Below are 24,294 nucleotides of genomic sequence, written 5' to 3'. Positions count from 1 at the left end.
TGCTTTTAAATTGTTTTTCACAAGTTTTAACATATATCATTTATTAATTTTTAGCTTCTTATCTCATCTAAAGCTAGCATGTTACATTATTTCTTTCTATTGAGAACTTGTTTAAATAGCAATGTGTCATATTTTTTGTTTTTATGATAGCAAAATAATTTTGTAAGACTTGATTTAGCGTGAAAGCTTTTTTTCCTTTGTCTACACAGGCAATCATTTATTGATAATTTCAAAAATGTTAAGGGTGGTGTGCGGAAAGGAGATTATTACCTAATCCTTTAAAGTCCCCCCAAAGTTTTCTAACTTCTAAATATATTCTGCTAGTCTGATTATTTTAATAAAATTCCACTTTGCTAGTTTTTATATGAAACATATGCAACTTTAAGTGATTTTCAAATCTATTTAAGACTGTTAAATTTTAGTTTCAGATGCTGAAGCTCTGCGGAAGTATTTACGCGCCCTGTGTATCCGTTTACTGCTGTTGCTGGTGTCTAAGATGCATTTGTTGGTCTTTAGTGGGTTCTGGATTAAAAAGCCACCCTGTGCATGACAGCTGAAGCAAGACCAAGGTCTTTCTTAATGTACTTAACACATTTCTTACAGGTTCTGAGTTCTGTTCGCACGGAATGGAATCCTCTGGATGTTAGCTTTGGCGCCAAACAACCTTATCAGGTGTTGACGGTGGAGTGCTCCATTGGTGTAGACAAGGAGCCCATGGCTGACAGCTGTATCTATGAATGTGTCCGGAACAAACTCCACTGCGTGTCAGTTACCAGAATACCATTAAGATCGAAGGCCATCAGCTGTTGCAGGAATCCTACTGAAGACAAACTGGTTGTGGGCTGTGAAGACTCTTCATTAATTCTCTATGAAGCTCACCGTGGAGCAACCCTTTTGGCCCAGGCTGAACTCTTGCCTTCATTAGTAAGCTGCCACCCAAGTGGTGCCATCCTGCTAGTTGGCAGCAGCCAAGGGGAGCTGCAAATTTTTGACATTGCTCTAGCCCCTATTAACATCCAGCTCTTGGCTGAAGATCGCCTACCCAGGGAGACTCTGCAGTTCAACAAATTCTTTGATGTTTCAAGCAGTCTTGTCCAAATGCAGTGGATAGCTCCTCCTCTTGTTTCCCAGAAGCCTGAAAGGGGAGAAATCTGTGATCTCCTCTTCCTCAGGTTCAACAGAGGACCTGTGGGTGTGCTGTTGTTTAAGCTTGGTAAGTCAACTAGACTGTAAGTACCTTGTTTATGTTGGTAACATAGCCAAGGCATCAAGCTAGTCTTCAGATGGTAGGTTTTCTGTTTGTCATCCCATAATGTCTCTACTTTTCAGTGATTACTTATAGATTCCTTGAAAATGCTTGTGGGTGCTTTTCTAACTAGTGAAGGAATCGTGAATAAAATGGAGACTTTGGAAATTGTGTTAATTGTCCATATTGATGGTTTAAAAGTTTGAATCTTCAGAGCTGGAGGGATAACTTAAGGGTTAAGAGTGTCTACGGTTATTTCAGAGGACCTGGGTTAGTTCCCAGTACCTATGTGGTAGCTCACAACTACCTGTACTCCAATTTCAGGGGACCCGATGCCATCTTCTGGCCTTCCCAAGCAGTGCATACACATGGTACCCCTAAACTCAAGTAAGCGCGTGCGCTTACACACAAATATATATAATAAATATTTTTTTTAAAATCTGAACTTTCACTTCTAATTTTTCTGAAATAATTGTCTAAAATATTCCCTAAGAAATAGGTAGATCAGAATTTAAAAATTAATTGAATTCATCATGAAAAACTGTGTTATAGAATATAACACTTTTCTACAAAAATTCTTTTAGATTTTCTGTGTCTGTTGCTGCCTATATTGAAATTGTGTAGAGCAAATGTTTAGAAAGAAACTAAACCAGATACTTAATTAAAATCTGTTAAAGATATTTGTGTAACTTTGTGATTTTGTTTTTGTTTGTTTTTTTCATTTTAGATGAAATATCTAAAGAGCTTTCTTAGTGTCTATTTTATATTATAATAAAGTGATATGGCCTTTAAGGTTTTAATATATATAGCTTTTTAAAACAATTTAGCTTTTTAAGGTTCCACTGGGGAACCTTAAAGTGAAATACCATTCTGAATTTTCTGTTGCTAGGTATGTATTGAAAGAACAAGAACTGCTTTACATGGTTTTGTATAACATTCTTTGAGGGACTTAGGTTTACAAAAACATTTTTTTAAATTAACATACATTATGTACTTGGGAAAAATAGGAAAATACATTTGAAAACCTTAGAGGATTTGCTGTGGGTGCGGAGTTGTATTTTAGAGACATCGCGGTGTTTGTCAAGCTGCAGTTGCTTTCTCTGTTTTCACACTGCTCTGTTTGCCTCCGAATTGAACATAAGATATGTCTGGAGAAAATGGCCTGATTAACCTGAGGTACAGAGTGTGTATAAGGATGCCCGTGTTCCTTCTAATAGTGGAAATGCCATTGATGGCTCATAATGGTAAAATTGTTCAAAAATGTTAGGAATCTCTGTTATTATAAGATAATCCAGTTAGACTTTGCCCAGCTACTTTTTAACAGTTGTATGTCTCCATATACAGCACTAATTAAAGTGGATGTTTGATGTTTTCTATGGCTGTTAAAACATATACAGCCTCCCTCCCTCCATCCATCTCTCTCTCCCCCTCTCCCTCTCTCTCTCTCTCTTTCTCTCTCTCTCTCTCTGTCCTACCTTTTCTTTCTTTTCTCTGCCCCCCTCCCTTTAAATTGCTCAGCTGCTGTCAAAGAGACTGCTGTCTGTCCATGTATACCTAGCATCCTCTCTCTGTTCCTTGTGGGCATCCTCACAACAGCTTTGTAAAAAGCACAGTTTTGTCTTCCTGTCTCTAGTGCATTTGCCTTCTTCCTAAAGTAAACAGGCTCTCAGTGTAGGGATTTAGAGGGTTTCCTGCTAATTGCCAGCCTGTAAACTTAATTGGACTGTCTCCCCGGGCACTGTTCCTAAATCAATTAGGCAATGAGTTGGCTGTCACCTCTTTCCCAAGAAGGTCTCTTGGAATAGAATTATCCAATAGAAGTCAAGCTTTCAGATAGAAAGGTGATAACTTCTGCAACTGACATTTATCTTTTAAATTGTATTTTCATTTAAGTCTCCAGGACAGGGAAGCTGCAGTCTTCCAGTTTAGCTCTTTGAAAGAGCTAAATGTGGAGTATCTAAAGATTTTTTTGAAGCTTTATGTCCCATTTTTAATGTATTATGAAATTAATATTTATATCAAATTTTCTTTCATGGGAGGAGTAGATTACTTGAAATAGTAGATTCCAACCAGCATTTTTTTTTTAAAAAAAAAAAGAGAACCTAGTTTTAAAGAACAGATTTTTCTTATGATCTGCTACTAAATACATCCAAAAATTAATATACTTCTTGAATTAACACAGAGCTGATTCTGGGCATCCATGTGGCATTTTCATGTATAATTCAAGTTACTGCATATGTAAACAGGTAGTTGCATGCACAGCTCTCCCGAGAGAGAGCTTTATGAGACTTCTTCTCAGGCGCTTCTTATGCAAGCCTTTGGAAAATTTGACATGAAAGGTGTAGCTCACGATTTAAAATTGTAAAGACAAACCATAGATCATGGTTTAAAATAGAACGCTGTCACATGTAATGTGTCAGTGGCGGATGCCAACATGCTAACATTTTTGGAGTTTCACTGTAGAACAGGTCAGTTAGCATACTGCTGTAGGAAAATTCTTTAAGGATGGATGTTCCATTCTTTTTTTATAATTTATTTTATTTTTAAAGAAAACAAACTATCTTTTCATTTTACATACCAATCTCAGTTCCCACTCCCTCCCCTCCTCCTATTCTGTCTACCTACCCCCCACCTCACCCCTGTCCATTCCTCAGAGAGGCCCTCCCTACTATATCTACTATATCTAGACTGAGCAAAGTATCCATCCAAAGAGAATCGGTTCCCAAAAAGCCAGTACATGCAGTAGGGATAAATCCTGGTGCCACTGCCGGTGGCCCTGCAGTCTGCCCCAGCTATGCAACTGTCACCCACATTCAGAAGAACTAGTTTGGTCCTATGTTGCTTCCTTCCCTGTCCGGCTGGAGTTGGTGAGCTCCCATTAGCTCAGGTAGACTGTTTCAGTGGGTGTCTCTATCATGGTCTGGACCTCTTTGCTCAGAGTCTCACTCTTCCCACTCTTCAACTAGACTTTGGGAGCTTGGCCCAGTGCCTGCTGCGAGTCTCTGCCTCTGTTTCCATCAGTTGCTGGATGAAGGTTCTATGGTGATGTTTAAGATATTCACCAATCTGACTACAGGGCAAGTCAAGATTGGGCCCCCTCTCCACTATTGCTTAGGGTCTTAGCTGGGGTCATCCTTGTGGATTCCTGGGAATTTCTCTAGAACCACGTTGCTAACCTCATATTGGCTCCCTCAATCAAAGTATCTTTTTCCTTGCTCTCATCTCTGTCCTTCCTCCATCTCATCTATCTCATTCCCTCAAGTTTTCCTCCCCTCTCTCCTTCTCCCCTTCTCTTCCTCTTCCGCTCTCCCTTCTTCCCCCATCCCAACGTTCCATTCTTACCCCTCTTAATGGTTACACAAGAATTCTGGGAATGTAAAGGAAATCTTCTTTGTTACAAGAAGACTTCCCGATGAGGGTTTTCTTGAGAAGCAGAAGTGCCATGCTCCCAATGTTGTGTTCTGAAAAGAGTAAGTACACCACAGATGATAATGGGCTGAGAAAGAAAATCAGAGAAACATCACCCTTCACAATAGCCACAAATATCAAAAAATATCTCAGAGTAACTCTAATCAAACAAGTGGAAGACTTGTATGATAAGAACTTTAAATCTTTGAAGAAAGAAATTGAAGAAGACACCAGAAAGTGGAAAGCCCTCCCGTGCTCTTGGGTAGGTAGAATTACCAGAGTTGAAATGACAATCTTACCTAAAGCAATCTACAGATTCAATGAAATGCTCATCAAAATCCCAGCAAAATTCTTTACAGACCTTGAAAGAACGGTACTCAATTTCATATGGAAAAGCAAAAAACCTAGGATAGCCAAAACAATCCTGTACAATAAAAGAACTTCTGGAGGCATCACAATCCCTGACTTCAAACTCTACTACAGAGCTACAGTACTGAAAACAGCCTGGTATTGGCATAAAAACAGACAGGAGGACCAATGGAACCAAACTGAAGACCCAGATATTAATCCACACACTTTCTAACACCTGATTTTTGACAAAGAAGCAAAAAAAATCAAATGGGAAAAAAAGCATATTTAACAAATGCTGCTGTCATAACTGGATATCAACATGTAGAAGAATGAAAATAGATCCATATCTATCACCATGCACAAAACTCAAGTCCAAATGAATCAAATACCTCAACAAAAAGCCAGCCACACTGACCCTCATAGAAGAGAAAGTGGGAAGTACACTTGAACACATTGGCACAGGAGACCACTTCCTAAATATAACCCCAGCAGCACAGACACTGAGAGAAACAATTAATAAATGGGACCTCCTGAAACTGAAAAGCTTCTTTAAAGCAAAGGACACGGTCAACAAGACAAACGACAGCCTACACAATGGGAAAAGATCTTCACCAACCCCAGATCAGACAGAGGTTTGATCTCCAAAATATTACAAAGAACTCAAGAAACTGGTCAAAAAAAACAAAAAAAAAACAAAAAACCAAAAAATTGAGTACAGACCTAAACAGAGAACTCTCAACAGAGGAACCTAAAATGGCTGAAAGACACTTAAGGAAATGCTCAACATCCTTAGTCATCAGAGAAATGCAAATCAAAACAACTCTGAGATTCCATCCTACACCTGTAAGAATGGCCAAGATCAAAAACACTGATGACAACTTATGCTGGAGAGGATGTGGGGTGAACGGAGCACTCCTGCATTGCTGGTGGAAGTGCAAGCTGGTACAGCCCCTTTGGATGTCAGTTTCCTTAGAAAATTAGGAAACAACCTTTCTCAAGGCTCAGTAATACCACTTTTGGGTATATATCCAAAGGATGCTCAATCATGCCACAAGGACATGTGCTCAACTATGTTCATAGTAGCATTGTTTGTCATAGGCAGAACCTGGAAACAACCTAAATGCCCCTCGATCAAAGAATGGATAAGGAAAATGTGTTACATTTACACAATTGAGTCCTATACAGCAGAAAAAAAAATAATGACATCTTGAATTTTGCAGGAAAATGGATGGAGTTAGAAAACATCATTTTGAGTAAGGTAATCCAGACCCAGAAAGACAATTATCACATGTACTCACTCATAAGTGGTTTTTAAACATAAAACAAAGAAAATAAGCCCACAAATCACAATCCCAGAGAACTAGACAACAGTGAGGACCTTAAGAGAGATATACATAGTTCTAATCTGCATGGGAAGTAGAAAAAGACAAGATTTCCTGAGTAAATTGGGAGCATGGGGACCTTGTAAGAGGGTTAAGGGGCAGGGTAGAGGCAGGGAGGGGAGCAGAGAAAAATGTAGAGCTCAATAAAAATCAATAATAAAAAACAAAAAATCTGGGTTAGTTTCAAAAGGGGCCCTGGTTGTTGTCCTGAGATGTAGAGCTTGTCCAGTCTCACCACAGCCTGTCCAGCCCTTTCCGCTCTTTAAACGCGCTAACACCATCAGCTCTTCTCTTCAGCACAGGCTCTCTTCTGGTAGTTAGCACTTCAAGGAGTTTACCTGCCGTCCCCAACCCCCATTCCACTAATTATGTGTGTGCCACGAAGGGCCAGACTGCTAGTGCTAGCCGTAGGCTGGTCTGCCGCCACTGTCACTGTGACGTCTTTACTTTGCTGTCCTTCCTACCTACCGTGGAACTTAGTGCATAAACAGGCCCAGGCCACCTCATCAGAAGTGAGTCTTCCTTGACAGTATTTTCCTTTTGCTTCTGAACAAGTGTTCCCCTTTCTTCAATGGCCAAGTCACGGATGTGACAGTGAACACCGTGTTCCCTGACATCTGTGCTTCTCGGTGCCCCCTCAGTGCCGTGACTGTGATAAAATTCTTAAGGGGGATCATTGTAACAGATCAGATTTGGTCAAAGATTATCCAGCTTGTAATACTGAGTAGTGTAGCTTCCTATCCAAGGCATATGCTCTCTGACTCATTTTCGGTGGTGGTGGTGGTGGTAGTAGTGGTGGTAGTAATGATGGTTTATCTACATGAATGACCCTATAGTGTCCATATAGAGCCTGTAAATTTGAATAACCTAATGAAGCTAATATCTTTTGACTCATTGGCTTTTGAAAATCCCAGGCCCTGTGTGTATGTTTATGTCTGTCTCTCTAAAAATCAAGAAGTATATGTGTGATTTTTGAGAACCTTTGCAATATTTTCTTTAAATGTCATTTTTTATAATTTAATAATTTAATAGCTGAGTAACACTGAGTTATTTTAGTATTATAACTTAATATATAATGATAGCTAATTGCTGTAAAAGATGTCAAATATCAAATAGTATGTGTTTTATAAATATACATATGTATTCTAAATATAGAATACTCAAAGACTAGAGGAGGAAATACATGAAAGTAGGAAGACAAGCGGGAAGGAACACGTTAGAAAAGTAGGAGAGGCTGAGAGAGGCAGTGGAGAAGAGGTAGGAATGGCTTGTTTTCTCTCCTGTATAGGACATGAAAGCAGAGGGGGGCCATTTAGAAGGAAGGGGATCAGCAAGGCTGCAGGTAAGGGAGGGCAATGGAGTTTCAAAGGCAGTCAAAGTCCAGTGATACATATTTAAGGGCATGTAATAATGGAATCCATCAATTCTGAAAAGGAGAGAAAAGAAATGGAAGAATAATGTTGGGTGTCTGCGCAGCTTTGCTGGCTCTTGATCTCCTAGCTCATTTACAATGAACTTCTGTTCCACACAGCATCTGCTTCCTTCTCTTTAGAGAGGAAATGCTTTTATTATCAAGTTTGTTGAAGTATAATCTGCATAAATAAAATATGTCCACTTAAAACACTTGTCAGTGAGTTTAATATTTGCATTCCCAAGGCTGCTACCACATACAAATATTTCCATCACACCGAAACATTCTCCCAAAGTCCTTTGTAGTTGACCCACCGTCCTCAAAGCAGATAAACACTGCTTTGATTTCTCTTGTTGTCGATTAGATTGGCTTTTTATAGAATCCCATAGAAATGTGACCATAGAGTAAATACTCTTGGGTCTAGATGTTTTCACAGTCAGCATTAACCCAGAAGAATCTTCCATATTGCTGTTAGATGTAAGTCGGTTTCCCTTCACAGTGCCTTACTGTCGTCCTTCTATAGCTACGCCATGATACTTTGTTATTCTTTCACCTGTTGGTGGACATTTGGTTTATTTCAAGGTTTCAACTAAAGCACCAAAAATGCTCCATACTTTTATGACCACCTCTTTATATGGACACATATTTCCACTGCTGTTGGGAAAAACCTAGAAATGGACATTTTCAGGCCTTGTACTACTGTAAAAGAAAGCTGGTGATCTAAAGTGGTTGTGCAGTTTAGCGTGTCGAAGAGACGAGAGCAGCGGTGGCTCCACACCCTCACTTGGCATCAGAGGTCTTTTCAGCTTTAGCCGCTGGAGCGCGTGGATAGGATTGTCCGTTTCGTTCCCTGATGACTTTTGGAGTGCGCGTCTTCGAGTTAGTGCCATATGCTTTCTTTTCTTTATTATTTATCTTTTTATTTATTCATACTTTTATTTTTTAAAATTTAACAACCACTTCTCATGGACTTTGAAGATTTGTCTTATATTAATTTTGGGGGAGGGGGAATGTGGACATGCGAGTGCGGTACAGGGTCCTGAAGAGGGCGTTGGAGCCCCTGGAGCGGGACGTGCAGGGGGTTGTGAACTGTGTGGTGTAGGTACTGGAACAGCCAGTGTGTGCTCTTAACAGCTGAGCCGTCTCTCCGGTTCCTCAGGGTTTAATCTCAAGTGATAAATCTCACTTACTGACATATTTTTGTCAATATTTGGAGATTTCCTAGGTATCTCTCTGTTTTTATATCTAATTCCTTTGATGTTAGACGATCTAATCTAGTCGTCTGATTTCCAACCTTTGAAATGTACTGTAGGATGTTTTATTACTCTGAACATTCTTCAGCTTGGTTCACGTTCTATGTGTCCTCAGAAAGAATGTATGTTCCACTGTTGCTGGGTAAAGTGTTTTACAGCTCTAGGGTTGAGGCTGTAGCTCATTTGGAACAGGCATGGTTGTGTATACCTGTAATCCCAGCACAGGAGAGGTAGAAGCCAGAAGATCAGAAGTTCAAGACCATCCTCTCTAAAGTATCTTAAGTCACCTGGAATACATATGAGCAGTCATGACAATAAATAAATAAATATATCTATTTGGGGTTTTTTTCACTGATAGTGTTTTTCAAGTCTTTTCCAGAATTTCTGTTTCCGTATCCTCTGATTCACGAAAGACACACTGAAATCCGTTGTCTATTAGGTCCCCCCACCCCGTTCAGTTCTGTCCGTTCTTGTTCCATTATTCAGAACTCTATTATTAGATGTATTTAAGACTTTTCTATTTCTTCATGAATTTTGAATCCTCTATTATGAGACTTTAGAATTCTAGGTTATTTTTATTTTTATCTTAAGCCCTCTAACTACGTCTTCCTGTTGTTTTCTAGTTTGCATAATTTCAGATGCAAAGCCTATTGTCACTCACTTCTTGTTTCTCTGTGTCCTGTGTCTCCTCCACCACCATGAAAAACAATTGTCCTTCCTTTTGAACTCTTCCACTGTGATCATCTGTGGATTTGCTCAGAGCAGCCTCCTTCCTCCTCTTGTTCCCAGCAGCACTGCTGCTTCTGAGGTTGGGAAAGAGGCTGCTTCAGTCCCTGCGAAGCTGCTGCACAGCCGCATCTCCTGCCAGAGCTGCCTGATTTACGACTGGGACTTGCAGTGCTGGACACGGGCTCATGAGTCTCTGGGTGGTTACAGTGTTGACTCTACCAACTCACAAGGAATAGTAAAGTTTTACTGCTTAGTACACTTAGGGCAATTCCCCAGATTCCCTATCAAGCTGGGTCTTGTTAGATGCAGTACAAGTAGGTTTGTTCTTTTCTTTTTATGTAACATGGTGTTGGCATGAAGAATTTCATCATCTTTCTCATCAACTAATGTATTTTGAAAATCAGGAAACCTATAAATAGCCCAGTTAAATTCTGATGACAGTAATAAAAGAATTACAGTAATGTTTTATAATATTTTATAGCTTATAAAATAATTTCACAGACATTTTATCATTTAGTTTTATGATTATTTGTACCAAGTTTTTATAGACTTATCTAAATCAATAAAACACTCGCTGAAGAAAAATTATAGTTAACATTTAAATTTTTTCCTTTGGTGAATGTGGAAATTTACATATTTGTGTGTACGATTACACGTGTGTATGCATGTGGAGGCCAGAGGTCAGTTCTGGAGTCTTTCTCAGTTGTTCTCCATCTTTCTGGTCTCTCTCAGCTTGAAGCTCTCCTGCTCAGCTAGCCTGGGTCACAGGTATGCGCCACTGTGCCTGGTTTTTCACGTTGGCTTTGGAGGCTTGACCTTGGGTCTTGTGCTTCTTCAGCAAGCAGTTCATCAGCTGGGCCATCTTCCCAGCCCCACTTTTAAAAGATGAAAAACCAAACCAAACCAACAAAATCAAAACAAAATAGAATAGTGCTTAAGAGGCACAGTGCTGCCATTTAACAAGCAAACATCGCTGCTGGCCTCTTCTGTCTCAGCCTGAACTCTTCCTAGTGCCCCTGCTCTGTAGGGATGGGAAGTGGATCTGTTTATTTTGAAGGGGCAAACCACTGAGCCTCTGTGTATTTTTCCTTTCTGTAAAGAGTGTGTTTGGTTTAATGTTTTACTTTGTGTTTTGTGACAGGCATCCTCACTCGAGGACAGCTGGGCCTGGTCGACCTCATCCTCCAGTACCTCCACTGTGGTGAGGTGAATGAGGCCATCAACATCCTGAGCAGCATGAACTGGGACAGCCTGGGACAGCAGTGCTTCATCAGCATGAGCGCCATCGTGAACCACCTTCTTAGACAAAGGCTCACTCCAGAGAGAGAAGGTCAGACCCAGTACATCACATCAGTGGTTTCGAGTGTACATGAAACCCATTTTGAGTCAGTATTAGGATGTTTGCTAGTTATGCTATTGGAAACTGAAGGAGGAAAATATTAATGGTGTATTAAAACTGGAAGGATATCAAAAAATTATTTCCAGATGTTAGTTCCTGTGTAGCATTTGTCAACACAGAGAACACCTTTTCTGCCCGTGCTTGTGCTGGAACTCACAGGGTCGTTGTCACACAATTCAGTCAAACTCATGTGTGGAATGTGTTCAGATTTCAGAATTCAATCAGAAATTTCATTTAATCTGTCTGCATAGAAAGGACACCAAACCAATATTATTCTTCTCTCATATTAAACACCAGTGTTTTTCTCACACGTAAGTCCTCTGTCTGACAGTAGTTGCCCACACTCCCTGTGTGTGCATCAGGGTTGTCTGTAGCCCAGGCTGTGTCAGGGTTGTTTGTAGCCCAGGCTGTGTCAGGGGTCTCTGTAACCCAGGCTGTGTCAGGGTTGTCTGTAGCCCAGGCTGTGTTAGGGGTCTCTGTAACCCAGGCTGTGTCAGGGTTGTCTGTAGCCCAGGCTGTGTTAGGGTTGTCTGTAGCCCAGGCTGTCTCAGGATTGTCTGTAGCCCAGGCTGTCTCAGGGTTGTCTGTAGCCCAGGCTGTCTCAGGGTTGTCTGTAGCCCAGGCTGCCTCAGGGTTGTCTGTAGCCCAGGCTGTCTCAGGATTCTCTGTAGCCCAGGCTTTCTCAGGGTTCTCTGTAGCCCAGGCTGTCTCAGGGTTCTCTGTAGCCCACTCCTACTTGTCTTCATTATTTGGATCTTTGTCTCTGATTTCCATCTCCCTTCTCCTGCTTGGCTTTCCTCATCTTTTTAGGAATTTGCCTATAGAAATCCAAGATGTTTATTGTTGAGGTAGAGAACACTGAGAAAATAAATGTCACATAAGATATAAAAATAGATTTTTATATCGCTCAATATGAGTTGTTATTCCTTTCTATGATATAAAACGTATTTCATATCTTTGGCTACTAATATTAACATTGGGAAATTATGACTGGACAGTATCACTTAACAATGCAGGATAAGAAAATTAGGGTAGGTCTGTTCCTAGAGAACATTTTCTTTCTTAGTATTTTTAGTGTGTTTTAATAGACTTTTTTCATTTTTGTTACATTTCCGAAATAAACAATAAGTGATGCGGGATTCCTCTCTGTATTCTGTGAATATCATTGGTTAATAAAAGAACTGCTTTGGGCCTATAGCAGAACGATAGGGAAACAGAGCTAGGCAGGAAAACTAAATGGAATGCTGGGAGAAAGGTGGAGGAGTTAGAGAAGCCATGTTGCCATGCCAGAGACAGATGTCAGTAAGCCACAGCCACGTGGCAATACACAGATTAATAGAAATGGATTAAATTAATATGTAAGAGTTAGCCAATAAGAAGCTAGAGCTAATGGGCCAAACAGTGAATTCATTAATAGAGTTTCTGTGTGATTATTTTGGTTCTGGGCAGCCAGGATGAACAAACAGCTCCTTTTAACACAATAAGTTTTTTGATAAGATTCTGTAGTTGGCCAGTAAACTAATGAATCTCTAGGAAGTTTATATTGTTGACCTTGACCTAACTCACAGAGTTCCCTTCTAATAGGTGTGTTTAAGAGTCAACTGAACTTTTTGGAAGTAGTTCAAATTCATATATGAAAACATCAATGTTTGTACATGAAGAAAATGCCTGCCACAATGCATGGACCACTCTTGGTACTCAAGAAATATAGGCTAAAAATAAAAGTTATAACCTCAATATTTTAGGGGGTGAAGTGTTAGTATAATTTTGCCTATAAAGCTCTCTCAAGTAATTATTTTTTTAAATATTGATATACTTCTCAAGATTGAGTATGTACCTAAAAGTAACAACAAAAGCAAGAGCAGAGACTCCCACGTCTATAGTGATATACTTGCTCTGTGTAGTAAGTCCCAAGTTTACAGTGAAAGCAGAAATATTGAGAGATAAAATACTGAGTTTCACTCAAGACACTGAGAAGTTGCCAATGCCTTAGTGAATTTATGTTATTAAATTGCTAGGTTGTAAGAAAGATTATGAAGAAATACTCAAATGGGCATTATCAGATTCCTATCCTAATAAGGGATTCTTTTCTCAGACTCCTATTGGAGAGATAGAGAAATGAAAAGCTCTTATGATATTGGGCTATTAAAACAAAATCTATACATATCCTGGGTTATCTGAATATGCTAAGTAGATATGTGCGTTTCTTCTCAGGTAACTACAAAACACATTTCTAAAACATTCAGAATTCCCTGTTGAGATTTATTTTATCTGAATCTAACAAATTTGGCATGGTAATTCATTGTCCTTTTATTAGTGAAACCTAGTGCGCTGTTATTTCTAGCCATGTTGTGTCTGTCTTTGAGATCTTCATTTCTGCCTTAAACATCAAGCTGGGCGCCCTAATGAATTCGTAGCTGTGCTGGGAGTTACCCGTGTTCCATGTAGGCTTGAGCATTTCAGACGCACGGAGCATGCTGTCAGGGAAACAAGCAATGGCAAGAGAGCCGGGCTTGTTTTCACAGTGACAGTGCTATATTCAATTTTAATCTAAATTGACTGCTGCTTTGAAAGAAAATACCTCCAAAATGCGTCCTACTTTACTGTCTAGATTTGAGATTGAAAAAATAAAGACATTACTAAAGCTTAGTCAGGCCATAGCAATTACTGGAATGGGGTATTTACTACTTGGAAATCTAAATAGGCCCACAACTAAAAGAGTTTTGCTAAATAATGAGTTGTTTATTCCCTCCAGTGTTGGAAGCATAAATATCAGCGGAACCTAACTGTGAACTGTAGTGTACTCATGCATACTCATGTTCTCTTCACACGGTAATTACTTCCAGGTATTTCTGGGCACAAGCACAGTCCCACTGGCATATCTTGGTGAAACTGTGAAGTAGGTGGGCCGCTCCTTATCCCCTAATCTCTTATCTCTGAGCCTCCCTCATTTATGAAAAACATCTTCCCAATCTTCTCCTATCCCAGGGCGTTCGCTTTCATGAAAGTACAACCTTGTTTATGACAGGATTTAGGGACGAGATACTGATTTTCATTGTTCTCCTAAAATTGCATCACATACATATCTTACTCCAATATGCAAGTTTTTATTTGTCTTATTTAATTTAAGAAATTATATATAAAACTACACACACACACACACACAACTATATATAGTGTGTGTGTTTGCCCGCCCATTAGCCATGGTGTATGAGTGGAGGTCAGAGAATTTGTAGACTCACTTCTCTCCTCTACCACATGGGTTCTGGAGATTGAACTCAGGTCATCAGACTTGGCAGCAAATGCCTTTACCTGCTGAGCTGTCTTACTGGCCCCTTATTGGTAGTTTTTTGGGAAAACATTTCTACTGTGCTCATTTCATTTTTCTCTCCGCTAAAGAGAAGACGTGCTGCTGAGCACACTGCCCATGGCTTTACTGAGAGCCTAGCTGAGACGGTGTTACTTTGAGGAGTCACTGCTTTAATTACCCGTTTGTGGTGAGAGGTCCGTTCATTATGGATGTCTTCCGTTTTGACAGCTTTTTGTTGCTCAGAGTCATTGTCAGCTTTGTCTCGTGTGACGGCTTATGCACAGATTTGTCTTTGTAGCAGCTGTCATATTTTAATTTCATCTTTCCTGCAACAAGCTCACATTTCATCCAAGTCTGCAGAACCTGAGTGACCATGAACACGAATGCTCTCTTGTAATTTAAGGAGTTTCTCTTGTTCAGTGCTGCTATGTTTGCATCCCACAGCGCAGCTTGAGGCAAGCCTGGGAACCTTCTACGCGCCGACGAGACCGCTTCTGGACACAACTGTTCTGGAGTACAGAGACCCCATCAGCAAGTATGCCAGGAGATTCTTCCACCACCTGCTCAGGTGAACAGTGCCCTTGGCTGCCTGGGCTCAGACCGCATATTTAAAGACCTACCTTTCACGAGCTTCCTCCATAATGTGGCCATTTTCTGACAGCTTTTCTCTTTAAAAGAAAAGTAAATTTTATTTGTCTTTATTTAATTTGTTATTATTTTCCCTTTTAGGAAATACTGGATCTTATCTAGGATCTTGACATCATCAGTAATACATTCTACCCTTTGATATGATAGTAAAACCTATGTAGAAAGTCGAGATGACAGCGTTAACTGAGTTTCGTTCCTCGCCTAAACGAATAGAGTGGTTTAAACTGAAGGTGGAACTCTCCCTGCGCTGTGGGGCTGTGAGGCAGTTGTGGGCTTGCTTTCCTTTCAGATCTCTACAGAAACACTTGTCCATTGTCCTTGCACACGATGTGGCTGTTGCCATTCACTGTAACTCATTTTTCTTTATATACATATAAGTGTTCTTCCAACCTTAGGGACTATTTGACAGTTTAATAAAAATGTCAAATATTGTTCTGAGAAAAATATTCCAGAAGTTGGAGGACAGCATGTGCTCTCAGAGAAGGATGGAAGGAAGATGAAAACCTGGATAGAAAGATTGCAGCGTCATAGGTGTTGTGATGACTAGTATTAAGATCAGGTAAGTGGTTAGCATGAGCGTTGTAGTCTGGAACCAAAAGGAATATCATAGTATACAGGTGACTGGGGTGTCCAAATAATCAATCACTTAGGATGGATGGTATAGACCAGGGTCTGTTAAAAATCCGCTTTCAGTTGTATATGTGTACTTGAAGTATTCTGGATATATGTTTTATGGTAGAATTTTGAAGTCTGTTTACAAAAAGGAAGGATTGTGTGAAGGAGTTGATTTTACTAATAACGTTCTTATGCAGTTTTTTCAGAGACTTTGTTAATACTCTCTTATTTTTATCAGAACAACATTATAAGGGAGTGCTATCCTGTCATGAAGTAATAACTCAGGCTTAGAGGATTGGCTTACTTAGAAGGATAACAAGTGGCCATAGATCAGGGGCTGGTTCCGCTGTTCTTTACCCTTTCCTGAAGACACTTACTGCCGCTGGTTGTTTAGTTTTCAGCTACTACCTTCCAAAACAGCTGTGAGCTGTCATCGGCACAAGAGTAGGCTGATTGACAGATGTCCAGCCTTCCCAAGAGTGGGGGGACGCAGCTTGGTCAAGCTTGAGGAGGTGTGCTCTTAGACAGACATTGTGCTCCATAATTAATTTTATCTAGACATAAAGTGGTACTCTGAACTCCACACGGCAGTGAGGCCTTTAGAAAATCATATTTTTGGAACCCAGAAAATGTTAATATATTGCAAGAGTTATTATCTGTAATTGAATCTTGCCTTTTTATCTGAATGGTGTTAGCATATTTCAAGAGACTCTTCATCTTAAATGTAGCAGTCTTCATGCATGAGCATACCCTGAAAATATTGGGGTTAAAGTCCCGTGTACTTGAACTTTGGGCTTTATTCTTTGCTTTCATTGCTACTTTGTTTTTCTTGTTTCTAGGGAAAATTGATGAATTAGTTTCTTGCCTAAGGGGCTGGAAAAGATAAACAGGAGAAAGAACTTCTGAAAGTATAAGCATGGTGGCTTCCCTGTGATTTTGGCCTCTTTGATTTTAAAGCAGTTATTGGTAGTTGAAGCCTCTGCCCTAGGAAACACCTCTCCTCTGGATGTGACTGTTTCCTCCCTGTGTTGGTTTAAATTGAGTGTTTTATGATAGCATGAGTTTTGTTGCTGTCATCAGTATTATATTCAAACTTTTCTGTTTGGTTCTGTGAGATGTTTCTTTTGGGGAATGCTTACTTTTTCATGTTTCTGGTTTTGGGTGCTTTCAGTTACAATGAAATTCTCTAGCTTCTCTTTCACTAGTAGGCTATACAGGGCATTAAGAAAAGAGAAATGTATGTTAGTAGAGACTAAATGAGATAACCTAAGTTGAAAACATCATTTTGTTTAGTCTGCTACCGAGAAGTTTTATCTAGGGGAGATGAAACAGGTCAAATCCCTTTAGGATTGCATGAGTCTTTCTGGTTTAGCTAGTCATTATTTTAATACTCCCTAAAAACTTATTAAAGAATTAAGGCCGTCTTGGGGCATTTAAACTGAGGAAGAAGAAAGGAACCCCGTGGAGATTAGGAAAGTAGCTGAAGTCACCTGAAGCTCAGGTGGGCCCCTTGGTGATAGCGAAGTGCTGTGTTTTTTAAATTTTGATCCGGCATGCAAAGGCTGAGGTCAGATTCTGACTTTGTGTTAATAGACAAAGTGTATGTGTGGTTGCTAAAACAAATGTTTGTATACAGTTTGGGTTTTGTTCTTCTTGGAGAGCAATTCTCCAGACATCTTTCTGTGTCTCTTGGCTTCTCTCCAAGTTCAAACAGACTGTAAGACTTATTTCTTATATCTTTCTTGAGAACTCTTTGTATGTGTGCAAAATTGCTGTGTTTCAAAAAGAAATGTTCCCTGATAGCATAAATCATTCGGTAAAGTGTTTGCTTTAGCAAAATTAAATAACAATAGTCTATTTATAAAAATTGTTAAGCTGCAGGATACCTACAAACATTAAATGCATCTTTGCCTGAAATGTACTTAGAAGGTAGTCACTCACCTTTCCACCTCTGTGAAACTGAATAGCCTCCAGAGCACTTAGCAGGGAACCAGCCCCAAACAAGAGCTTTTCATAAACACACAGAAACTTTGATAGGAACAAGTGAATACTGATTGGATGAAAAAGCAAACATTTCATATGAATATGGCCCATAAAAAGCTTATTTCATTAATGAGGAAGTAGAATAATTTATAGCTAATGATTTATTTTAATTTTCAAATATAAGGCTACTGTTTTCTGATACAGATGCTTATAAAATGATAAGCTATTTTGAGGAAGAGGACTTTATTGCTTAGAAATAAAAACATAATGCTTATTATGTTTTGCAAAGGAATATAAGACTGTTTTTCCTTATAATTCCACTCAAAAAATTAAAATGAATTGATGTGAATAGGAATAGATAGTGGCTAGATGAGTGGTAACAGTTATAGTGTCAGAACACAGATGACTCATGGTTTCTCTCAACGTTCATATACCTTTGGCAATTTTTGTAATAGAATGTGGATAGTGTATGTGTGTTTGGAGTGTGTATATATATCTGTATATCTATATATAGATATATATATATAGATATATAGATATAAACTCCAACACATATATAAATACATAAATGTGTTGGAATTAATATTTATACTAATAATTCAGGAAGAAGGGAGAGCTAACCATGGATTGAAACCTGAAATTTTTAGCCAAAATAAATCTCACTTCCTCTTGTTTCTGTTGATGTTTATCACAGCAGAACAGGTGGGTCAGTGGTAAAGGATGCATGCAGGACTTGAGCTTGGTTCTCAGGACTGACATCAGGTGGCTAGGAGCCACCTTTAACTCCTGGGGATTTTATGCTTTCTTCTGAACTCCACGTGCACATGTATGTACACAGAAGCATGCACACGTGTGTATAAGAATATGATAATTCTTTTTAAAAAAACCTTAGCACATGCAACTGAAATAAAGCCTGATATTTCCCCCTAATTTGCTTATCTACTCAATTATTATGTGTGAAAACTGCACCGTTAAAATGAAAGCACATATATAACTTTATAAAAAATAATTAGGGGCTATGGGATAATGCTGTTGTACACTGTAAATATTTTCCACTCATATTGATTTAATAAAACACTGATTGGCCAGTAAGTAGTCAGGCAGGAAGTACAGGCAGGGCAACCAGACTAGGAGAATTCTGGGAAGAGGAAAGGCAGAGATGCAGTCACCAGTCTGACACAGAGGAAGCAAGGTGAGAATAGGATGTCTTACTGAGAAAAGGTGCCAAGCCATGTGGGTTAATATAAGTTGTAAGAGCTAGTTAATAATAAGCCTGGGCAAATAGGCCAAACAGTTTATAATTAATATAAACCTCTGTGTGTTTCTTTGGGACTGAACGACTGTGGGCTTGGGTGGGACAGAAACTTCCATCTTTAGCTCAGTGTTTAAGAGTGCTTGTCTCTCTTGCACAGGACCTGGGTTCCATTCCCAGCACCCACTGGTAACTCCAGTTTCAGAAGATTCAGTGCCTTCTGACCTGTTTGAGGCACCAAGCATGCATATGATGCAGAGACCTACATGCATGCAAAACACTTACACAGAAAATGAGTACATCTAATTCAATAAAAGAAAAAAAACTCAGCTATTTAACTACTAATAGAGAAACAGGGAGGTGAAATTTCTTCTTATTTTTGAGGCTCTTCAGGTCTCTGAGGTGCCATGATATTTTGCTTCAGGCTCCTTTGAATTCTTAATGTCAGATTATAAATTCTCTGAGATAAGCTTTACTTAGTGAGTTCTAGGTTGCAGGGAATGACAGTAGTAAGTCAGGAAGAGTGGCACACAAAAGTAGTGAACCTTCCAACACACCCAGAGCAGGCTGCCTAAGTGCGACCTTGTCATGGTGACATTTACCCTTGGCAGTGCTGGGCAGCTGGGGATCTTAGGTCATTCCAGGGTGCCTCTCAGGATTAAGCCATTGTTAAGAAAATGTTGCCTAATGTTTGCCTGAGGCCATTTTCTCTTAGCAGAACTTCTTAAAGACAGAAAGATGTTGATCTGTGTTTGGTCTTTTCCTTAGGAAGAAATAATTCTTACCCAAAGGAAGGCAATCCTAAGAAGTGACAAGACTGTGATTGTAGAACCTAGTGACTCCTCATGTATTACAGGAGTGAAGCTTTTTGTTTTTTGGAACTTTTGACATTTATTTTAATTAGCAAAAAGTACTTCTGTGCATTTATAGTGAACAGTGTGAACTGAATCAAGTTAACTAACATATTTGTCATCTCATCAATTTATCATTTTCTATAGGGAGGATTTTATATTTTGGCAAATTAGACAGATGTAGTACATTGTTATCAACTGTGGTTGCTGCATGGTAGGAGCTCATGCCGCCAGTCTCGTGGAAGCACTGTACCGCTGATGGACATCCTGCCTTTCTCTGTGTCCTCCCCTCAGTCTCTGGGTTTATGAGATCAATTTAGTAGTACTTGGCACTGAGCAGAAAGTCCGTGCTAAGGAGGACTCACATGGTCCGCACATCCCCCAGGAAATCTTTCTTTCTACAGTACTGTGAGGTACTGAATTCAAATCTGAGCTAGTTGGCTCTTTGTTAATCTTCCGACAGCCCAATTTAAATAGGTATTTCCCCATTTCAAGTCACTGCGCGTCCTTGACCGCAGATGCCAGGGCCAGTTATATAAAGCAGGAGTCAGCTAACTATGACCGCCTCCCACTTTTGTAAATACACTTCCATTGGAACACAGCCAAGCCTATTGGTTTCCTGTACTTGTGACAGGGTTGTCTACCCCTGTAGGTATATGTGCTATCTGGCTCTTTACAGCGAGAGTTTGAAAACCCCTGTTATAAATAAACAGCAGCAGAGACATAGTTTGGGGAACATGTCTCCTGAGGAAGGAGGGAGAGGCAGTCCTACTTTGTAATATGGACATCATCACTTTGGAAGTAAAAGCCAGTGGAGTTGATCCTAACACTGAGAGTAAGGGGGTATTAGATAGGAAGGAGAAGGTAATTAGTTTTCAAAATTTGTATTTATTTTGTGAACCTGTATGTATATCTGCACACCATGTGTGTGCCTCATGCCCGTGGAGGCCAGAAGAGGGTGCCAGATTCCCTGGAACTGGCGTTGCAGATGCTAGTGCAGTGCTTAAATTTTTAAACAATTTTTCTCAAAACCTTTCTAGTAATTATTAAAACATATATTACCACAAACCAATCCATAAAATTTGTTTCCTTGTAGCAGAAAGGTCTTTAATTAGTAACTAAACATCACATGATGAATGCTACATCTAGGAAGAAAGAGAACCTTCAGTTTACAGCCAGTGTGAGGTTCCCCACGGCGGCATGGTTACCTGTGAGGCGTATGTCCTACTATTATAATGACATCAGTAAGTAAGCTGATAGGTTAAATGTTTAGAGATTTATACTATATTTTTATTTTTAATTATTTAAAACAATTTCTAAATTTAAATATTCTTGATCATATTCTTCTCTTCCCCCAAATCCTTCCAGATCAGCACCCCTCTCTACCTACTCAATTTTAAGTTCTTTCTCAAAAACAAAGGTAAAAAAAGACAAAAACCCAACACAATAACAAAACTCCCAAAACCAAGAAAACTAAATAAAACTATACCCCAAATGTAAATAAAACCAAAAGCAAACAGATAAGACACCAAACAGTAACCCCCCCAAAACACACACACACACACACACAAAAAAAACTGGAGTCCATTATATGTTGGTCAACTATTTCTGAACATAAAAAATAGTTTCACTGTATTGCAGAAAACTGATTTCCCTCTCCCGGGAGGTATAAATGACAGTTCAGTTTTTAACCTTTACCTTAGTGGCTGGGTATTCATTCATTCATTCATCCATTTTTGTAGAAGCAGGAGCAGATCATAGAGAAATCATAGCAAAAGTAGCAGGGTTATAAAGAAATTGAGTAGTTGCAGGGAGGGAAGCCCTTGAGTTGGCTCTGAGGGGGACTCTAATGTGTAACAGGTACTGTTACACTGAGGAGCCTGGAGGCCAGCATGGGTTTTGATGTGCTGATAGGTACCACAGGTAGCCATATGTCCCTTCTGCCAGACCTATGGGAAATGGCTTCTTTTAATAGAGGGAACCAGCTTCACAAGTTCCTGAGGATTACTAACTTGTGGCCACTGGAAATCCTTCTGTAGCTGAGGTGGAACGCATTTGTGGCTATCTGGACTACGTCGGGAGTTTTGACAAAGACAGGAACATGCCATTTACTCCCTCATTGCTCATAGCTGGCTTTGGGCTTTACTTGTAGTATTGCTGTGAGCATTCTTGTTTGTGTCTTTAGTGCAAATGTCTAGATCCTTTCTAAAGACATTGATCTGCTTTTGCTAGTTTTGTGAACTCTCTGTTCACTTTATTGGAATATTTCCTCTCTTGTTTGTTTTTATGTTTTAGAAAAGGAAATGATCAAATCTTCCCCTCACTTCCTCACCTCTGGTATCTCTCCTCATCCCCATGCCTGCTATGGAATCTTTATCTTTTTCTTCTTGCTTTTGATATCTTTCATACATTGCAAATATCTCTAAAAAATCCACTTGCTGCTTATTTTTCAATGCATATTTTGTGGTCGTTCTTTCAATAGACATTTTAAATGGCCAATTCGTTACTGTGTTTTGTGATTTCTTGCTTGCCGTCTTTCTATAATCAGTAACCTATTTATTTCAGTCATCTCTATGACTTTATGCTTTACATTTTATTCCTCCAGTGCTCTGAAAATAATTTAGCATAATAAATAATGTGAAGATCCAGCTTCATTTTGTCCCAGCTCTAACCTGTTATCTAATATCATGTTCACAATGTCCTCATGACACCTGAGCCTGCTTTTACTCCACACTTAAAGTCATGAGACAGCGTTTGACAGCAGTCACAAAGTTGGACTCACCTGGTGGATCTGTGCACTCATGTGCATGCATGCCCACAGGCTTGACACATGGCAGGTAATCTAAATTTCTAGTTTTCTTAACAAAACAATAGCAAATCCTAGGTCATTTGCTGTTATTGAGTCTGCATGTGTGTATTGTGTGTACGCAAGTGTGTGGCTCTCTCTCTTTTTCTTTGTCTGTGTGTATGTATGTATGCAGATGGAGGTCTAAGGCTGACATCACATGTCCTCTTCACTCAGTGTCCAGCCTCTACCCTGAGGCAGGGTCTCTCACTGAATCAGGAGTTTGCGGTTGTAGCTAGTCTGGTGAGCCAGCTTGCACCAGGGATCTCTTGTCTCATGGAAGCTGGGATGAGGGAAGGTCACCAAGCCCATCTGGCTTTTATATGGATTCTGAGCATGGAAACACTTTAATACAGGATATTAAAACTCACTTCTCCATCCTCTCTTACCTTGTTAAATACATTTGTGCCAATATAATTAGCTGTTTCATTTGTTAGGACTTTTTTTAAGATGGTGACCTGGGTAGTTCATATCAACTTGACACAACTGGACGCATCTTTGAAGAGGGACCCTCATGTGAAGACTTGCCCCATCCCATCAGATTGGCCTGGATCTAGACCCATGGAGCATTTTCCTGATACAATTGAGGAGGAGGGTTCAGCCACTGAGGGTGGTGCCATCCCTGGGAAGGTGATCCTGGGCTGTATAAGAAAGCAAGCTGAGCAAGCCACGGGGAAGAAACCAGTAAGCAGCATTTCTCCATGGCCTCTGCACCAGTTCCTGCCTCCGGGATCTTGTCTTGAGCTCCTTCCCTGGCTTTGCTCAGCGATGGATAGAGAGTATGAGCCGACATAAACCCAGGCTAGCCCTAGAACCAGGCTCCAGTAATCTGGACCACAGATGTGTACCTTGGGCCTGGCTTCATCTACCCTAGGTTTAGACGTGATACAGAGGGGTAGCTCTTCAGTGTTCTGTGCCATAGTTTTCAGTTTCTCAGATGGACTCTGTTATTTTAAACACGGCTCTTGAGGATTTTGATTTAAATGCCATGAATATCATGAATCTGTGTGTTAATTTTAAGTTAATATGCTTCATTCTTCTGTTAAGAAAAACAGATTCTCTTCATTTATTCAATTTCTCCTCTAGTTTCTTTTTGCAGACATATCTCCTATTTAGTTTGCTTCTAAGTATTATATTTCTTCTTTTCTTGTTAATGCTGCTGGGTTTTTTTCTTCTAGTTAAACTTCATAACTGGTGTTTCTTGGTATGTAAGAAATTATTGACATATGCGTGTTAGTTTTATAGTATATGACTCTTTTGCAACTTTAAATTTTATTTCTAATAATTTTGCAATTGATTTGGTTTCTGAGTAGGCATAACATTGTCTATAGACAATCATCATGCCCCATACATCATACATTAAACTCTAGTTCTTCTGTAGTGAGTGGTTATGTAGCGGTTCCTTTGTCTCACTTGGGACTTCAGTTGCCATGCACACTGTTATTTTTCATGCTCTTCTGCCTCCCACAATGCCAGTGGCGATTCCCGTCCCACTGAACGTTTTCTAAATCTTGAAATCTATAAGTTTTAGTTTTCCACCGTCCCTGTTCTGTAAGGATAGTCATTTCATCGACGGGTTTTCTAATAAGCCTTTTTCACTTTCTTGGAAAG

General features: G+C 39.6%; 1 protein-coding gene across 2 annotated transcripts in view; it reads left to right on the top strand.

Moving 5' to 3' along the window:
• Positions 1–24,294, top strand: part of Wdpcp (WD repeat containing planar cell polarity effector) — a 286,163-nt gene that overhangs the window by 150,365 nt on the left and 111,504 nt on the right. For both annotated transcript variants that reach the window (XM_057771862.1, XM_057771861.1), the window contains exons 10-12: positions 604–1,213; positions 10,922–11,110; positions 14,934–15,057. In XM_057771862.1, the coding sequence (XP_057627845.1) occupies positions 604–1,213; positions 10,922–11,110; positions 14,934–15,057 (923 nt within the window). The remainder of the gene's footprint in view (positions 1–603; positions 1,214–10,921; positions 11,111–14,933; positions 15,058–24,294) is intronic.

The sequence above is a fragment of the Chionomys nivalis genome, chromosome 6 (genome assembly GCF_950005125.1).
Source record: "Chionomys nivalis chromosome 6, mChiNiv1.1, whole genome shotgun sequence".
NCBI lineage: Eukaryota > Metazoa > Chordata > Mammalia > Rodentia > Cricetidae > Chionomys > Chionomys nivalis.
This window is presented reverse-complemented; position numbering and strand designations above follow the sequence as displayed.